The 15,432-nt window shown below is 41.1% G+C and overlaps 2 protein-coding genes across 3 annotated transcripts in view; one reads left to right on the forward strand and one right to left on the reverse strand.

Annotated features, from left to right (window-relative positions):
• Positions 1-12,118, reverse strand: part of elf1 (E74-like ETS transcription factor 1) — a 68,758-nt gene extending 56,640 nt beyond the window's left edge. The window contains exons 1-2 of the mRNA XM_061786974.1: positions 11,969-12,118; positions 11,629-11,883 (exon numbers count right to left, since the gene is read on the reverse strand). The gene's annotated coding sequence lies outside the window, so the exon portion shown is untranslated. The remainder of the gene's footprint in view (positions 1-11,628; positions 11,884-11,968) is intronic.
• Positions 12,119-12,461: 343 nt separating this feature from the next.
• On the forward strand, positions 12,462-15,330 carry LOC133485117 (ubiquitin-conjugating enzyme E2 A). Of its 2 annotated transcripts, none has more exons than XM_061788492.1 (6): positions 12,462-12,867; positions 13,289-13,369; positions 13,455-13,480; positions 14,209-14,298; positions 14,385-14,473; positions 14,548-15,330. In XM_061788492.1, exons 2-6 carry the CDS (start codon positions 13,344-13,346, stop codon positions 14,674-14,676), a joined length of 360 nt encoding a protein of 119 aa, XP_061644476.1. In that variant the 5' UTR covers positions 12,462-12,867; positions 13,289-13,343; the 3' UTR covers positions 14,677-15,330. The 2 variants fall into 2 exon arrangements, with proteins under 2 accessions (XP_061644476.1, XP_061644474.1); XM_061788490.1 differs by having other exon boundaries at positions 12,462-12,847.
• The last annotated feature ends 102 nt before the right edge of the window (positions 15,331-15,432 follow it).

Here is a 15,432-nt window from a genome sequence, read left to right on the forward strand (position 1 = left end):
AATTGCACAGTAATTGTGCAGACACACACATTATGTGACTGTGCTTCACCAACATACTCATTTATCGCATTTGTCTTGTAATTAATTTAACTGGTTATACTGGTTTAACATTGTTACAGAATGGGGAGGGGAGTGATTAAATACCAAATATCTATCTATCTATCTATTGCTTTTCCCAAGTTGCAAATGCAAGAAAAAATAAAAAATAAAAATAAATAAATAACCTGCCTACGTGCAGGTAGCGTGGTGCCCCAACAGAACCAACAGGTGGCACTGTGGTCAAAGGGTTTGTGAGGGTTTTTTTATTTCTTTCACACACATATATATAAATATATATATATTCATATTCAATACAGGGCATTAACGCAATAGCAAGATGAGCAGGATGTACATGTCTTCAATAAAATGTCAGTCTGACTATATATTTTGCTACCCAATCTCTTTTCCTCAATAAATTATCCATTCAGCCCTCCATTTTATTCACCATTTATCCTCATTAGGATTGCAGGTGTGCTGAAGCATATCCCAGGTAACTTCGGGCGAGGGGCGGGGTACACCCTGGACTGGATGCCAGCCAATCCCAGGGCACATATAGACAAACAAACATTCACACCTAAGGACAATTTGCAGTCTTCAACGAACCATTGATCCATGTTTTTGGAATGTGGGAGGAAATCTACAAAGGAAGGGCGGAGTCCAGATTTGAACCCACAACCTCTAAACTGTGAGGGGGATGTGCTAAACAGTGATCCACTGTGCCACCCTAAATTTTAGCAGTCCCAGTATTTTATGTGTGTGTGTGCGTGTGTGTGCGTGTGTGTGTGTGCGTGCGTGCGCATGTATCTATACTATCGAATCTATCTTAAACTGATGATTGTGCCCTGCAAATTCTGCCTAGCAACAAGAGGCTGTGCAAAGTGTAACATGACGTGGTCAGCAAAAAGAATTAGCGCAATTGTGCCAAATCTAGAAAAAAATGCTTTATGGAATCACATAGACGGCACGGTGGACGACTGGTTAGAGCGTCAGCCTCACAGTTCTGAGGACCCGGGTTCAATCACCAGCCCCGCCTGTGTGGAGTTTGCATGTTCTCCCCGTGCCTGCGTGGGTTTTCTCCCACATCCCAAAAAAAAACATGCATTAATTGGAGACTCTAAATTGCCCGTAGAATGACTGTGAGTGCGAATGGTTGTTTGTTTCTATGTGCCCTGCGATTGGCTGGCAACCAGTTCAGGGTGTACCCCGCCTCCTGCCCGATGACAGCTGGGATAGGCTCCAGCACACCCGTGACCCTAGTGAGGAGAAGCGGCTCAGAAAATGGATGGATGGATGGAATCACATAGATTGTTGTTGTATTGTTGATAGCTGCATGTGCATTGTGTCACATTGTGAGAATATTTGAATTTAAAAGAGCAGATTCAGGGGTGGCTGCTCTACTGAAGCAGCTGCTTCCCCACTATTTTTATCCATATAAAAATGCAGCTGAACACATTTAGCAACAGTTGTGTTGTTAGCTGAAGAAAGACACAGGGTGGAATGAACATAACGACCGTGACTTGGGTCGACAGGTTCCATTATACTGGAACAGTGATTTTTGTTTTTTGAGTTAATTTTAGTCTAACACGCATCTTGAGGTTTGTTAAATAATACAATTTACACTGTGGAGTATCCTTGCTCGAGGCCTGCTGGTGAGCTCACCAGTGCCGTCATTGGAGTCAACTGGAGTTCTTGTTCTGTTTTAAACTGAATGAGTGTTATATTGTATGTTGTTTTTATGGAAGACAGCTATTGTATGTTACAAAAAAATGACCTCTGTGTGACCATATCTGACTATAGAGAGCAGAGTGTTTTATATTTAATGAGTTGCACTCAGCATGTGCGTTCTGCTGCAGCCACTGGTCATTTCGCAATGTGGCTGTGCCCCACCAGATTCAGCCGATTTCATTGTGTTTTCATTTTCCTCAACATGTGATTCAACTGCGGCACAGTGGCCGACTGGTTAGCGCGTCAGCCTCACAGTTCTGAGGTGCAGGGTTCAATCCCCGTCCCCGTCTGTGTGGAGTTTGCATGTTCTCCCCGTGCTTGCGTGGGTTTTCTCCGGGTACTCCGGTTTCCTCCCACATCCCAAAAAGATGGGTGTACCCCGCCTTCTGCCCGATGACAGCTGGGATAGGCTCCAGCACGCCCGAGACCCTAGTGAGGAGAAGTGGCTCAGAAAATGGATGGATGGATGTGATTCAACTGTAAAATCTTTGTAATGCTGACTGCTTTTTCTGATTCATTTCCTGCAACTCTCCCTGTCTTTTCTACGGAGTCCTGTGGTGACAAAGTAAGAGAACAATCAAAATTTTTGATAATCTGTTCCCTCAATTTAGTAATCTGTACCTTCAATTTACTAATCTGTACCCTCAATTAAATAAATTGTGTGTGCAGTTTAGTAATCTGTTCCCTCAATTTAGTAATCTGTATGCTCAATTTAGTAATCTGTACCCTCGGTTTAGTAAACTACCCTCAATTTAGTAATATGCTCTCTCAATTTAGTAATCTCTTCCCTCAATTTAGTAATTGGTATCTTCAATTTAGTAATCTGTACCCTCAGTTTTAACTGGGTTTCTGGCCCGTTTGCATGTTCCCCATGTGCTTGTGGGGTTTTTCTACTCCTACAATTGGAAACAACAAATCCAAATGCCACCACACAACGACATTAAACCCAGAACACAGCGACATTAAAGTACAATGGAAGTGAGCACAGGGACTCCCGCCGACTGTATAATTCATCCCGATTACCAGACATTCATATTTCTGACGGACCAATGGGTTTCCATTTATCTTTAATAAGGAAAAATCTATTAAAAGATTATCAGACCATCCATTTTCTGTACCGCTTATCCTCACGAGGGTCGCGGGCGTGCTGGAGCTATCTTCGGGCGGGAGGCGGGGTATACCCTGAACTGGTCGCCAGCCAATTGCAGGGCACATATAAACAAACAACCATTCACACTCACATTCACACCTACGGGCATATTAAAAAATTATCCTAATGAAATTAAAATTGGGATTAGAACTAAATACTTCACTCTACCCATATCACCAAAGCCTAAATAAACACATTTCAAAACCTTAAATTATATCTATCCTTGCAATGATTTTTTTCTAAGACAAAGATTCAACATCTTTTTATTGTACTGTGTTGGGGAGCATTTCAACAATGGTTATCTTAAAAGAACAACAAATCACCCAATCATGAATGCAAAGACATTAAATGTGGAAAAATTAAAAATGGAAAATGATCTATAACACCCTTATTATGATTACCAAACAATTTATCCAAAGATTGCACTGTTTTTGGTGTATATGAATGAAGTAAAGAACTTGAAAATATTGAAATGGGTCAAAATCAAACAAACCTTGACTGAGTACTCTGTACCTTGACATGTACTGTGTATATGAATATTTTGTTTTCTAATTCAACCTCTGGCTTTTATTTTAGTTAAGTGTTTATTTTTATTTTTCATATGTACTGTTTTGTACATGTTTTGTGTCTGCTCTGTTTTTGAATTTTGATCATTTGTTGCGGAATATTTATTAAATTGTAATGCTAGACTTTGATTAATAAAGTTGGGACGGAAAGTAGCACAAATTTTAATAAAACTAAATTGAAAAAGTAAGTGAAAGTAAGTTATTTCGGAGCTATTTCGGAAAGTAAACACTTTCAGATTGCCATATATTGTCAATCTTCCAACTTTGCTCATTAAACTAAAACTAAAATTGGTGACCCCTGGCTTAACACCATCTTCTATAGGCCTGTGCATCATTGTGTTATCGCTGGGATAAATTAGTCACATAATAATGATGCATACGACTTATATAATGCTTTTCAAGGCACTCAAAGATGCTTTAAAATTGCACACATTATTCATTCGTTCCACAGTCACACCCTCGTGGCAGTCAGCTACTTATGTAGCCACAGCCGACCTGGGGTAGTCTGACAGAAGCGTGGCTTCCATTCTGCGCCTACGGCCTCTCCGACCACCACCACACATCCAAACACATTCATTCAACGGGCATTAAGTGACTTACCCTGAGACACAACGACAACATGCGCTCGGCGAGAGAGGATACGAACCGGTGACCCTCCGTTTACAAAGCCTATCCTTACACACTGCACCACAGTGCCCACCACATGATTCTTGCATTCATATTTCATAAACATTCATACACTGTGTATACTGCAGTTAAGTCCATACTGCACTTTGGTGCACTCTGTCATTGCGCTCAGTCAACACAGCAGGTCATATCATCTTGGAGTCAGGTTGACAGCTAAAATGAGGATTTTTTTTTTTTTTGCACAGTGCTACAAAGGATGACTATTCTGCTTGTTTTTAGAAGTGCTGATCGTCTATGCCTCTCCCGTGGTTGTCCAGACAGCCTCCCTCTTATTGACCTCCGAGCCACACAAATAATGCAGTGTGTCCTCCAAAGCCTCTGCGGATCCCAGGCCCTCAAGGATTGTTTCAGTGTTCTTATCAGAGTTTATGAGTCCACATTACTCAGGCATAACTCTTGACGGAATGATCTGGATTCCCTGTGATGCTTAAAGGATGTCATTCTTTTGTGGACTGGCGCATAGACATAATAGTGGACTGTGCTGTTGATTTGGAGTGTGTCATGCAATAGCAGTTGCGCCTTCAAATGGGATCACAGCATGTAAAAAATAAGGGGCTTCTGTCATCACAAGACGATAACCAGTGGCCAATTTTTCATTGAGAAGGCTGAAAAGAAAAGGTGTGTCCCTGAAGGGGGTCATGCGCCCCAACAGTGATGTCATACACGCATGGCATACGTGCATGCACACACACGCGCGCACACACACACACTAAAGCATGTCTCTCTTCTGCTTGATTCAAGCAATGCTGGTCTTTGTGGGGTTTCTAAGGAATTTGATTAGCCGAGATTACTGGTGAGTTCCCCTTCAGTGTTACAAAGTAATACTTACAAATTGTAATCAGACTCAATTCCGGAGTGTAATCGTTGGAGGAGAGATACTTCCGTGGCATGTTTACAGTAATGCATTGTATCTTTTCACCTGCTTTTCCTGTACATCAGCTCTTTCTACTCTGTAGGTTTTCAGCCATCATAAAAATATCAAAGCAATATGGTCAAGTAATCACATGACAAACTGCAAGAGTGAGTCATCACAATGGAGGCAAAGTGAACTATGTCGTGTGTTACACAAGCAGGGGAAACACAAATGTCACTTTATTCTCACGATTAAAACAACAGCAGGACAAGTTTAGATGTATTTACGGGCTGTTGTTTTGAGTTCCACAAACTTTGACACTGATTAGCTTACTGGAAAAAAAGACAAGGCAGGATGTGACGCTCAATTTGAAGATAGCAAATTGTCCTACAATCCTTAAAACCGCTTAAAAACATCCATATCGACAATATTTTTACAGTTTAAATGTCAAGGAAGATAGCACGGTACCAAGCTTATAGGTACCGGTAGTTGTTCCCACCATTTTATTTATTTATTTTTTTGTTTAAAATCTCTATCCTCTATTTTGATATACAGCTGATTTGACATTTTTAATAGCAAATTGAGCTTGAAGGAGATATATATATATATATATATATATATATATATATATATATATATATATATATATATATATATATGTGTGTGTATATATATATGTGTGTGCGTGTGTGTGTGTATGCACGCCAGAGCTGGTCCGTGAGAAAAATGCCTACTCTAAACCGGTCCGCGGTGCAAAGAAGGTTGGGGAACACTGTTTTAGAGGACTTCATTATTCCTTCTGCTGAGGATCTCTATGGAGATGCATATTTCATCTTCCAGCAGGACCTGGCCCCTGCCCATACCGCCAGAAGCACCAAAACTTGGTTTGATCCCTATGCCATCACAGTGGTTGACTGGCCAGCCAACTTGGTGGAATTCCCAACCAAGTATTGAAAAATAACATAGTTTTGAAAGTACCATATTTTGATTGATTTAATGTGACCCTAATTTCTTTCTCCTATTTTTCTTCAAAAACTCATTGCATTGTGGCTTTGGAAAAGTGGTGTTAAAAATAGGTCACTTTCCTTCATAAAAACGTGTGTAATGACAACGCACACAGTGAAGGAGCAATTTGTACATGGGCATGACAGTGCTGTGGGTCGCATACTTGCCAGACATGAAGTGCGAGAGAGAAATGAGGCAGCAGGTGAAATTTCCCCTGCCTCTCCCCTCTCTCAACCTGATGTCAAGCAGAGTGGCAGCACCTTCCAACATGTCTGACAGGGTGGAATTCAGCTGTCGCCATTAAAAGGAACTCTCGAAAGTAGCAGTTCCCCTAACACAGCTCCGGACGCAAGGAATGCACCACAGTGAGCGGCGGTTGTTTTCTATTAGCAAAAGGGGAAGTTAGACAGTTTTGTTTCTCTTTTCGTGAGTGGGTTCCTGCAATTGTGTGTGCATGTCATTGGCGGTATCAGCCATCTCATGTGACAGTGGAGTTAAAGCATTATGAACATTGCCACCTTGTGGTTATGACTAAGGTGTCAAATGACAAGGGTAGCCATGTACATAAATGAATGTAACCTATTACATTGGTTAGACAGACCATTGGTGTTATTATATACACAGTACAGAGTGACGTTTTCATTGAAAATAAACATGGCTTCTGCTGTACGGGAAAATTAAATGGTGGAACACTAACATGATGTGTAAACTGCAGTACTCTTTCTGGGTGCATAGTTAGGTAGGTTAGTGGGTGGTTGGATGATTGGGTAGGGTCAGTAAAAATGTAGGAAGGTGGTTGGTTGGGTTGTTGTGTATGGTTGTGTAGGGGGGTGGTTGGCTGTAGGATTAGTTTAGCATTATATAAATCAAATAAATACAAAATAAATTAGATCAATGTAGTAAGGAAGATTGGTCGGTGGAGCGGGGTTGGTTGGATAGGTGGGTGGATGAGTCGGAGCGCATGAGTGGCAATTCGGATTCACTCGTGAGTCCGCTTGAAGAAACAAATCTGGAATCACAATTTTCATATTCAAATGGAAACTAATCAAAGTACGTATTTTATTCTGACAAGAGCTGCAATGCTTTGTTTACTTCTGCTGCCATTTTGACTTAATGTGCATGCGTATATGGGCTGTTTTAGCCACAGTTACTTATGCAAGATTCATTCAACAGCATGCATTTACACATTTTACGGCTTTGAGACCGGCGTATAACAGACCACGGACGCAATGTGGAGTGGGATCCTAGTTAAAGTAAGCCATTTTAAACTAAAAAGAAGAGTTTTGGCAACAGGTTTTTCTGGGGGGAAAAGCAGTTGCTAAATCGCGCCAGCCAAAATGTGTCAGCTGTCTTCTCTGGTGTTGTGACAAAATATGCGACCCCCAAAAAAACTGACCAGGACTTAATCAAGGGGCAATTTAAATAAGCAAATTGGATTATTCATTTGTTAGACAATGACATATCTTTTTTTTCAGAATAGTACAAGGAGTAACTATTCGATTGTGATTCGTTAGTCATTTGTTACTGTCAATGCAAATAGCGATTGGGGATTTAGATGACAAGTCCCGGCTCAAGTGGGTAGGTATGTACACCAGTAGGTGGATGCTTAGGTTTGGTAGAGAAGGACAGAGTAAGTCATTGGGTGGATGACTTTGTAGGGTCGCTAGGTTAGTGGGTGGATGACAAAAATATGTAGAGCATGGTAGGAAGGTGGGTGGATGGTTGGAAGATTCGTACGATCTGGTCGGTAAGTATGTTTTTAGATGTGTGGGTGTGCTGGCTGGCTGGATGGCTGGATGGGGTGGGGTAGGTAGGTAGGTAGGTAGGTAGGTAGGCAGGCACTGTACCTACTTACCTACTCTGCTCTACTTTCTCTATCCATGTACCGAGTACAGTAGACCAGAGTACGGTAAATATATAGCTAGCTACCTACCCTAACCAATCATCCACCCACCTCCCGAACCAGCCCAATCATCCACCCACCTACCTGTAGCCGACCCTATTAACAATCCACCCACTTATCTACCTGCCATCCTACCAACAATCCCCCCTTACCGACCTAGCTTCTTGCACTACCTACCTTACCCATCCACCACATAATCCTACAGCAGCCAACCGCCTACCTACTCTACCTTTTTACCAAACCAACTGTAAGCAATCATCCAATAACCCACTGAACTAAGGTAGGAGGGTAGAGTGTGTATTTTTTCAGGTAGGTAGGTTCCGTGACATCTTCTGAAAACCCGATATGCTATCCCTCAAATTTTTCACTGTATTTCCCAAAAGCAAACTTTAAAATAAGAAAATACTTTTGAACTTATTGTCCTCACTCGTCGGTGACTCACTCATTCTGAAAGCTTTTTGAAACTTGAGCAGCGCTGCCTTCCAAATAGCTTATGAGCTCAGTTCATCTATTTTGTGTATTCTGATCGATACGTGAAGAGCCATTAAGGAGCCCAAGCAGACCTCAGACAAGCAGGACAAGAAAGGCCTGAGGAGCTCTGGTCAATAAAAAAAAGGGCAGCCAGAAGAGTCTTAGCTCTGCAGGATCACACTGGAGGAGTGACTTCGCTGTCACGGGATAAGAAAGCTGCTGGGAAGCCACACATTCTCTAATCTGCAGACACACACACAGATGAGCATATCATAAGGCAACATGGCGTGATGATGTAAAAACAAATGGCACAGGGCGAGCCTTCACTGGAGTACATTTGGAAACTCTCACTGGGGATAATTGCTTTCTCTGGATTGAAGTTTCCAATTATCCCACTGCGAGTGATCCCACCATGAGAAAACTGGAAGGGAGGAGCGGGTGCTGGGGGGGATTCTTTTCTGGCGTTCAGTCTTCCCCTTCCACCACCGGCGTCACCGCCGCCTCCTCTGAGAGGGAGCTGTCAACCAATGAGGTCGGGCGAGTGCGTCCCATGGTACAAATGTCTTTGGCCAAAAATGTAAACATCTGGGAAACATTTGACTTCCCGGGAGACTTGTATTGATCACACACACAATCCTTTCTACTGTACAGCAATGTTGTAAGTAAGTAAATAAAACAGGGAGTTCACAGAGGTTTTCAAAAACATTCCTCCCAAATTCTGTCTTGGAAAAAAAAGCTCAGAGGGTGAAATCATGTGAAGGCGGTGGCCCCCCAAAAGCACCTGCGCTGTCATACCACATGACTACTGCCATAAAGTTGGCTATTATTGTCCTGATGGGGAAAATTTGGTAAAAATGATTCATGACATGCTGACATAAGTCAACGTGCCTCTGAAAAAACAAAAATGCTGCCTAAGAAACGAAAATGGAACTTGCAACACCAATGCACAGGTCTCTGTCCTGCCTGCTCGATACAATATAGCAGTATTATTAGTAGAAGAATATTGAAAGTGACTACAACAAGGTCAACTGTGTGTAGTCCTAATGTGAAGAGACCCACCTCCCAGACACATACAGTAATCTCCCTCCGCGCATCATATAGAGCAATGAACTTCTTTTCACACTTGTATGACAGTTAAAAATGTTAAAATGCGCATTCTGCCTCTCAACTTCCTTGTACACCATGCGCTAGTCACACTTCATTAAAGCAACTATAATCACTGTCAAAGTTTGCCTGATAGTGGTAACTTGCCTGTGGTTTGACTGCGTAACAGATTGTTTTTATTTTCATTATTCCCTAGAAAATTTTATCTTGCATGCAAACAAATGATCTCCAAGCTTCCACTGTACTGTATACAGAATAAGAAAATACGCATTTATAGTGGTATCTAACATAAGATAGCGGTTTTTCCTCACTGCTAATCATCAATGGCTCCAAAGATACTACAAACTACCATAATAAGAGGAGTTTCAGAGCTCAAAATTGTGTGTAACTGCTATAACTGTGCAGTCATTTTCACAGTTTGAGTAGCGGCATTGTAAGGGCACAATCATAGCACACACACACGCATGCACAAACGCGCACACAAACACTCGCACACACATTTACAAACTCACATCAGTCACATGTTTGGCTGACTGGCACTAAAGTTTGGGGTTTTGGGTGTCATGGTTAGGGAAAAATTTTCTATCACAAGCCATTCCAATTTTTTACAAAAATAATGTATACTATTATATATTGCGAGCATTTCTGGGTTAAATGGTGCTGGCTGTGACAGGCCTGATTATATGCTTTCCAATTCCCCACGGGTCGCAGGTTACACACACTGATTTAAAAAAAAGTACAGGACATTTCACCATGAAATCACACATTCTTCCGGGTGGCAATAGCCTAAGCTTTCTCCACTGGCACCACGAGTAAACACACCCGCATGTCATTTGACCAAGGTAGCGCGATTGAGAGAACGGGGTTGAATGATGACTTCAGCTTTCTTTTCAACTGCCTTTGTTAAAATGTGTGACGTGTCATTCAAAAAGGAGATTTTTCACATGAAGTAAATTGCTTCAAAGGGAGATGGAACGCCAGCCATAATTTATATTTCAACAGGTAAATTGATCATTGAGGGACTTTTCTCTTGCTCGGATTAATGGCACAGACGTGCACTTTTGACGCTGAAATGGATAGTGCGCTGCAGTATACGTACTAGCGGTTTAGCCATTATGATTTTCTAAATTAGGCAAAGATAATCGACCAATCATTGTATACATACCTGTATACCGTAACCAAATGCCTTCCACAAACCTGATGATGGCGGTTTGGTTCCCAGTCTGTCCCTTTAAAAGTGGCTACTATGCCACCAGGCAATTTTGCTGCCTTCGCTGTATAACTATTTGACATAAACTCAATGCATACTCCTCTTCCACTGGTTCCGTTGGATTAATTTAGATTTTGGGGGGATGAAATGAAAAAATGAAAATAAAAAAACAAAACCTTTGGGGGTATATCTGGTGGCACAACCTGAAAAGCTTTTGTCATCATTTCATTTCAATCACTTTTCTGCAATGCCTATGTATCCTGGCACCTATTGTTTACAAACATTATGAAATGTACGGGTATTACTAGTGGTATGAAACAATCACTGCCTAAGTACTGTTCAGTTGTATTTAACTTTTTAAGAACCTTTTTTTTACATTTAGGTATAATTTTTGTTTACATTTTATTTTCAATACATTTTTAGTGAATAATTAATAATAAAGTAGTTTTTTATTTTCCTAAATCTTAGTGCAGTGTTCATCTACAAACTGCATCATGTTACAGTGGTTTCCAATAATATTAAATATTAAATAAATATAAATAAAACCTCTGTCTTGTTTTTGATGAATATGTGGGCCTACTACACTACTGTATTTTTAACTGGTCATGATGGTGGTACTTGGGAGAGCTTCTTTGGTGGTACTTGGTGTAGTTTGAGAACCACAGGTCTCCAGTATATAGCAGTGTAAGTAACCAGGCAACAGCAAGCACTCATATCATATGAGTTCAATTGGATTAGCTTTAGACCACTGCCTCTTATTAAGAATAATTTGCCATGATAATGTCATCCTGTGTAGTCCCATTAGGAGACACAGTATCTTTCCAGCCACATTTACACGCAGTAAATGGGAAGAATGCACTGTTTACATCATAACCGCGAAATATGTGTCATATATTGACTTGAATATGCACTCACCTTTGGGAGACGAGAATCACCCAGACGTTCCCGGTTTAGGGAATGAAAAATATAAAATAATAAAACCATTATCTCCGAGACGGAGAGAGAGCCGAGGCGACATGAGCGGGCAGCGGTTGAAGGCTCCTGCCGCGGCTCCCTGCTTGGCACAACGCTGACGTTCTCTCCAATAATGTGTGGGGAATTCCGAGCAGTCACATTTTCCTGGGAAGCGATTGGTCTCCCAGCGCCGAAAAGTTTGTTTTTGTTTTTTTTCTGGAAGAAGTGAACGAACACGATTTCTGGGAATATCAAGTGCAAAAAAAATAAATAAATAAAAAAGTTAATCGGTAAATGTTACCTTCCGTCACTCACAAGGCGTGTATGGATGGTTCTTTTCAAAGTCAACGCAGGTGTGTTTTATACACCATGTCCAAATGGGAATCTTCGTACGTTGGGCAACTGTAGAGTAACCACACAGCGGGAATCGAATCTGTATCCCCAATTTGAGAACCAGCAATAAAAAAAAAGGAGGTTAGTGAACTGATTTTTTTTTTCTTCGCTTTGCTGCCTAGAAAAAAACTGTAAACCACTGTGTTGGTGTGAACGCAAATGAGAAGAGTATGACGCCATCTCGTGGTCATTAATTGTAAATGACCCATAAAAAAAACAAGGCGCTTCTGTGACAGCTGGTCTCTGGTCTAGTCTGGTCTATAATTTAAGTGTGAGGGAAAAAAACTAAACTTTACATAAAAGGTGAATCACCTTAGGGAGGAAAGTATATAAAGTCTTGAAAATGCAAGAGCCGGTGTACTAAAATGACATATGAGCGTCTGACCCATGACGTAATCGTTTCTGGAACGTTCCATTTGTGTGGCTAGCTCCGTCAAATGCGATGATATTACGCGTCTATATTAATAACCATAAAACCACTGGCTCGAATATACAATCTAATGCATACATGTCTGTGTATAGAGCAGTAAATTTGAACCAAATGGCAATAGTATCCCCTTTCTAATACTTATGGTTGCGTCCGTGGGCTGGCGGCGGAGCCAGCCAAATATTTGACAAACTAACAATCGGCGTCTAGTTAGCTTAGTGAAAAAAATCATTACTTAGTTAGAGTAAAAACACACTTCCCGCTACTTTAGCTCGATAGCCCGTGTCCCTGATACGTACATTTAAGTGTGAGCAAGATGTCAACTCCGGCGAGACGACGTTTAATGAGAGATTTTAAACGGTAAGCGAGACGAAAACAAGGCAAGTAGCTAAAAGCTAACATTAGCAATCCGACGGCTAGCCCGTAAGCGTTGCTACATTTACACACTGTCATCAAATTGTGCGGCGTTTTCAAGCACCCCTTTCTCTCGTCGGGGTGAGATTTTGTTTAAAGTGTTAATATAACGATATTAAATGTTGACGGGCCGAGTTATAAATACTGAAAAGCCATACGTCGATACCTTTGTTAGCATTTTAGCTACTGATACGTATTGCCATGACTCGCCTTGCCATTCAGGATTTCAGGCTGTGCGTTTACGTAATTAACTGTAATAATAAATATGATCGTTAAACCCAAACATTATTACGTTTAACTAAAAGTAATTCATAGGTCATTAGTAAAGTGTGCTATTCCTCACAATACTATTATTACAGTAAGTTGTTTGTGTGCTCTATTCGTCAGGCTGCAAGAAGATCCTCCAGCTGGAGTCAGTGGGGCCCCGTCAGAAAACAATATTATGGTATGGAATGCTGTCATTTTTGGGTAAGTTGGCTCCAACCTATCATGAAACAGCAGGCATCATGACAATTTTACATTTCACTCATTGTTTTTTTTTCTTCTGTTTTAGGCCAGAGGGAACGCCTTTTGAAGATGGTGAGTCGTTCGGAAAGCAGTCTCATTATTGTGTGTAACATATCTTTGATCTTGAAGATAGGATTGCTACTTTATTCATCTACAAGTGATATTGACCTCACATAAGACTCTTAGCGTATTGAATTCCTTATCTGTGGGATAGAAAATCAGCAGCGTAAGATCTGCTGATGAAATTAATAACTAAAACACAGAGTTATTGGAAAGGCTGCCACTCATGTCACTGGTGAAATGCGACCTGAATTTGAACTTGAATGCAGCTCCTGTGTCAGCATCCCTTGTAAAACTAATGGTTTCCCACAATAACCAGATTATAAGTGTAATGATAGTTCAGTCGAGTACGCTGATTTGTTAAAGATGGATGACGTACCCAGCGATTTACCGGGGTAACTGGACACCACTACAGCGTGCAGCAGATGACAGGGACCGAGCAGTCGCGAATAGCGAAAATTTGTAATTGACGCTCCACCTCGAAAGATTTATAACTGCCTACAGATGCCGGGATAGCCCTACTTTCGTCGAAATGAAGCTCCTCAACCCACCTCAACATAGTTCTCTAGCACTAAAATGCCACAAGATTGTGCCAAACCAATACATTAGGATAGGTTCCCGAAAAACTCAGAATAGGTGAATTTGCAATTGTGTTGGTTTGCTGTATTTGAGGAAATGCTCGTTTGATGCCATAATTATTGACATTTTTCTTGCAATGTTGATGTTTTTTCTTCTTCCAGGAACATTCAAACTTACCATTGAGTTCACAGAAGAATATCCAAATAAGCCTCCAACAGTGAGATTCGTCTCTAAAATGTTTCATCCCAATGGTAAGTAAATGAGCCATCAGTTGTCCTTATGCTTTATTTGTCAATTATCTTTTGCCATCAATACTTATATCAACACTTTTTTGCAGTATACGCAGATGGCAGTATATGCTTAGATATACTTCAGAATCGTTGGAGTCCCACTTATGATGTCTCTTCCATATTAACTTCAATACAGGTAACAAATGCCACTTTCATACAGGGTGCTGTTTTTTTGTCATCCACTGACATGCTTTGCTTGGGTATTTTAAGTCTTTACTGGACGAGCCCAACCCAAACAGTCCGGCCAACAGCCAGGCAGCTCAGTTGTACCAGGAGAACAAGCGGGAGTACGAGAAGAGAGTTTCTGCTATCGTTGAACAGAGTTGGCGTGACTGTTGACCCGCGCCGTCATCATCGTGGTCTCCGCCTTGAACAGTGTGTCCGGCCCGTAGTCGTCAACTCATTTCACAGTATACATTGTTCTGCCACAAAAAAAAAACTGTCGGTTGCCAAGTTTGTACACTGTCATGTTTGTGGCGTTCACTTCTGCCGAATGCCATCATCGGGCTAAAAATGTTTAAAAAAAAAAAAAGAAATACCTTGTTATATCTGGGTTACTTGCCTCTCTCCTGTTCAAAGTGGCTGCTAATGACACATGCTTGCTATGAAAACTGTTCTTATTTCCACACAAAAAATGTATTTATGGATGTTTCTTCAGCGTGCTGTTTGCCTTTCAAGGGGGATTAACATTTTTCATCAGAGCATTAGAATTAACCTAACAAGGACTTATTCATCCCTCTTAGAGCTGCCTTCTGGATTTCAAATGGTGTTTATGTTTGAGTACTACACACCAGGCACGAATGCCCCATTTGGGCTCTTGGTTTCAATAACAAAAAGCTGAATGAGGATATTTCTAAGCTACTTCACAATCATGCAAAATCTGGACTGTGGTCAGAGTGAAGTGATCATACAGGACGATTTTGTCTTAAGGTTTGCACTGGTAACCCATGTAACAAACTGTACATTTTCTTGTAAATAAATGGATATACATTACTTGTCTGCCCCCCTAATGAAGCTGGGCCTAGTCAAGTCAGATTTTTATTCACTGACATCTGGACACATTTTATCAATGCAGATGCCGCTCTTGTACAACAA

The sequence above is a fragment of the Phyllopteryx taeniolatus genome, chromosome 10 (genome assembly GCF_024500385.1).
Source record: "Phyllopteryx taeniolatus isolate TA_2022b chromosome 10, UOR_Ptae_1.2, whole genome shotgun sequence".
Taxonomy (NCBI): domain Eukaryota; kingdom Metazoa; phylum Chordata; class Actinopteri; order Syngnathiformes; family Syngnathidae; genus Phyllopteryx; species Phyllopteryx taeniolatus.

Bases quoted from the DNA above. Each gene is read 5' to 3' on its own strand.
- LOC133485117 (XM_061788490.1), top strand. From the start codon at position 12,804: ATGTCAACTCCGGCGAGACGACGTTTAATGAGAGATTTTAAACG. The intron at 12,848-13,288 runs GTAAGCGAGACG...TCTATTCGTCAG, and splicing joins TTAATGAGAGATTTTAAACG to GCTGCAAGAAGATCCTCCAG. The intron at 14,474-14,547 runs GTAACAAATGCC...GGGTATTTTAAG, and splicing joins CCATATTAACTTCAATACAG to TCTTTACTGGACGAGCCCAA.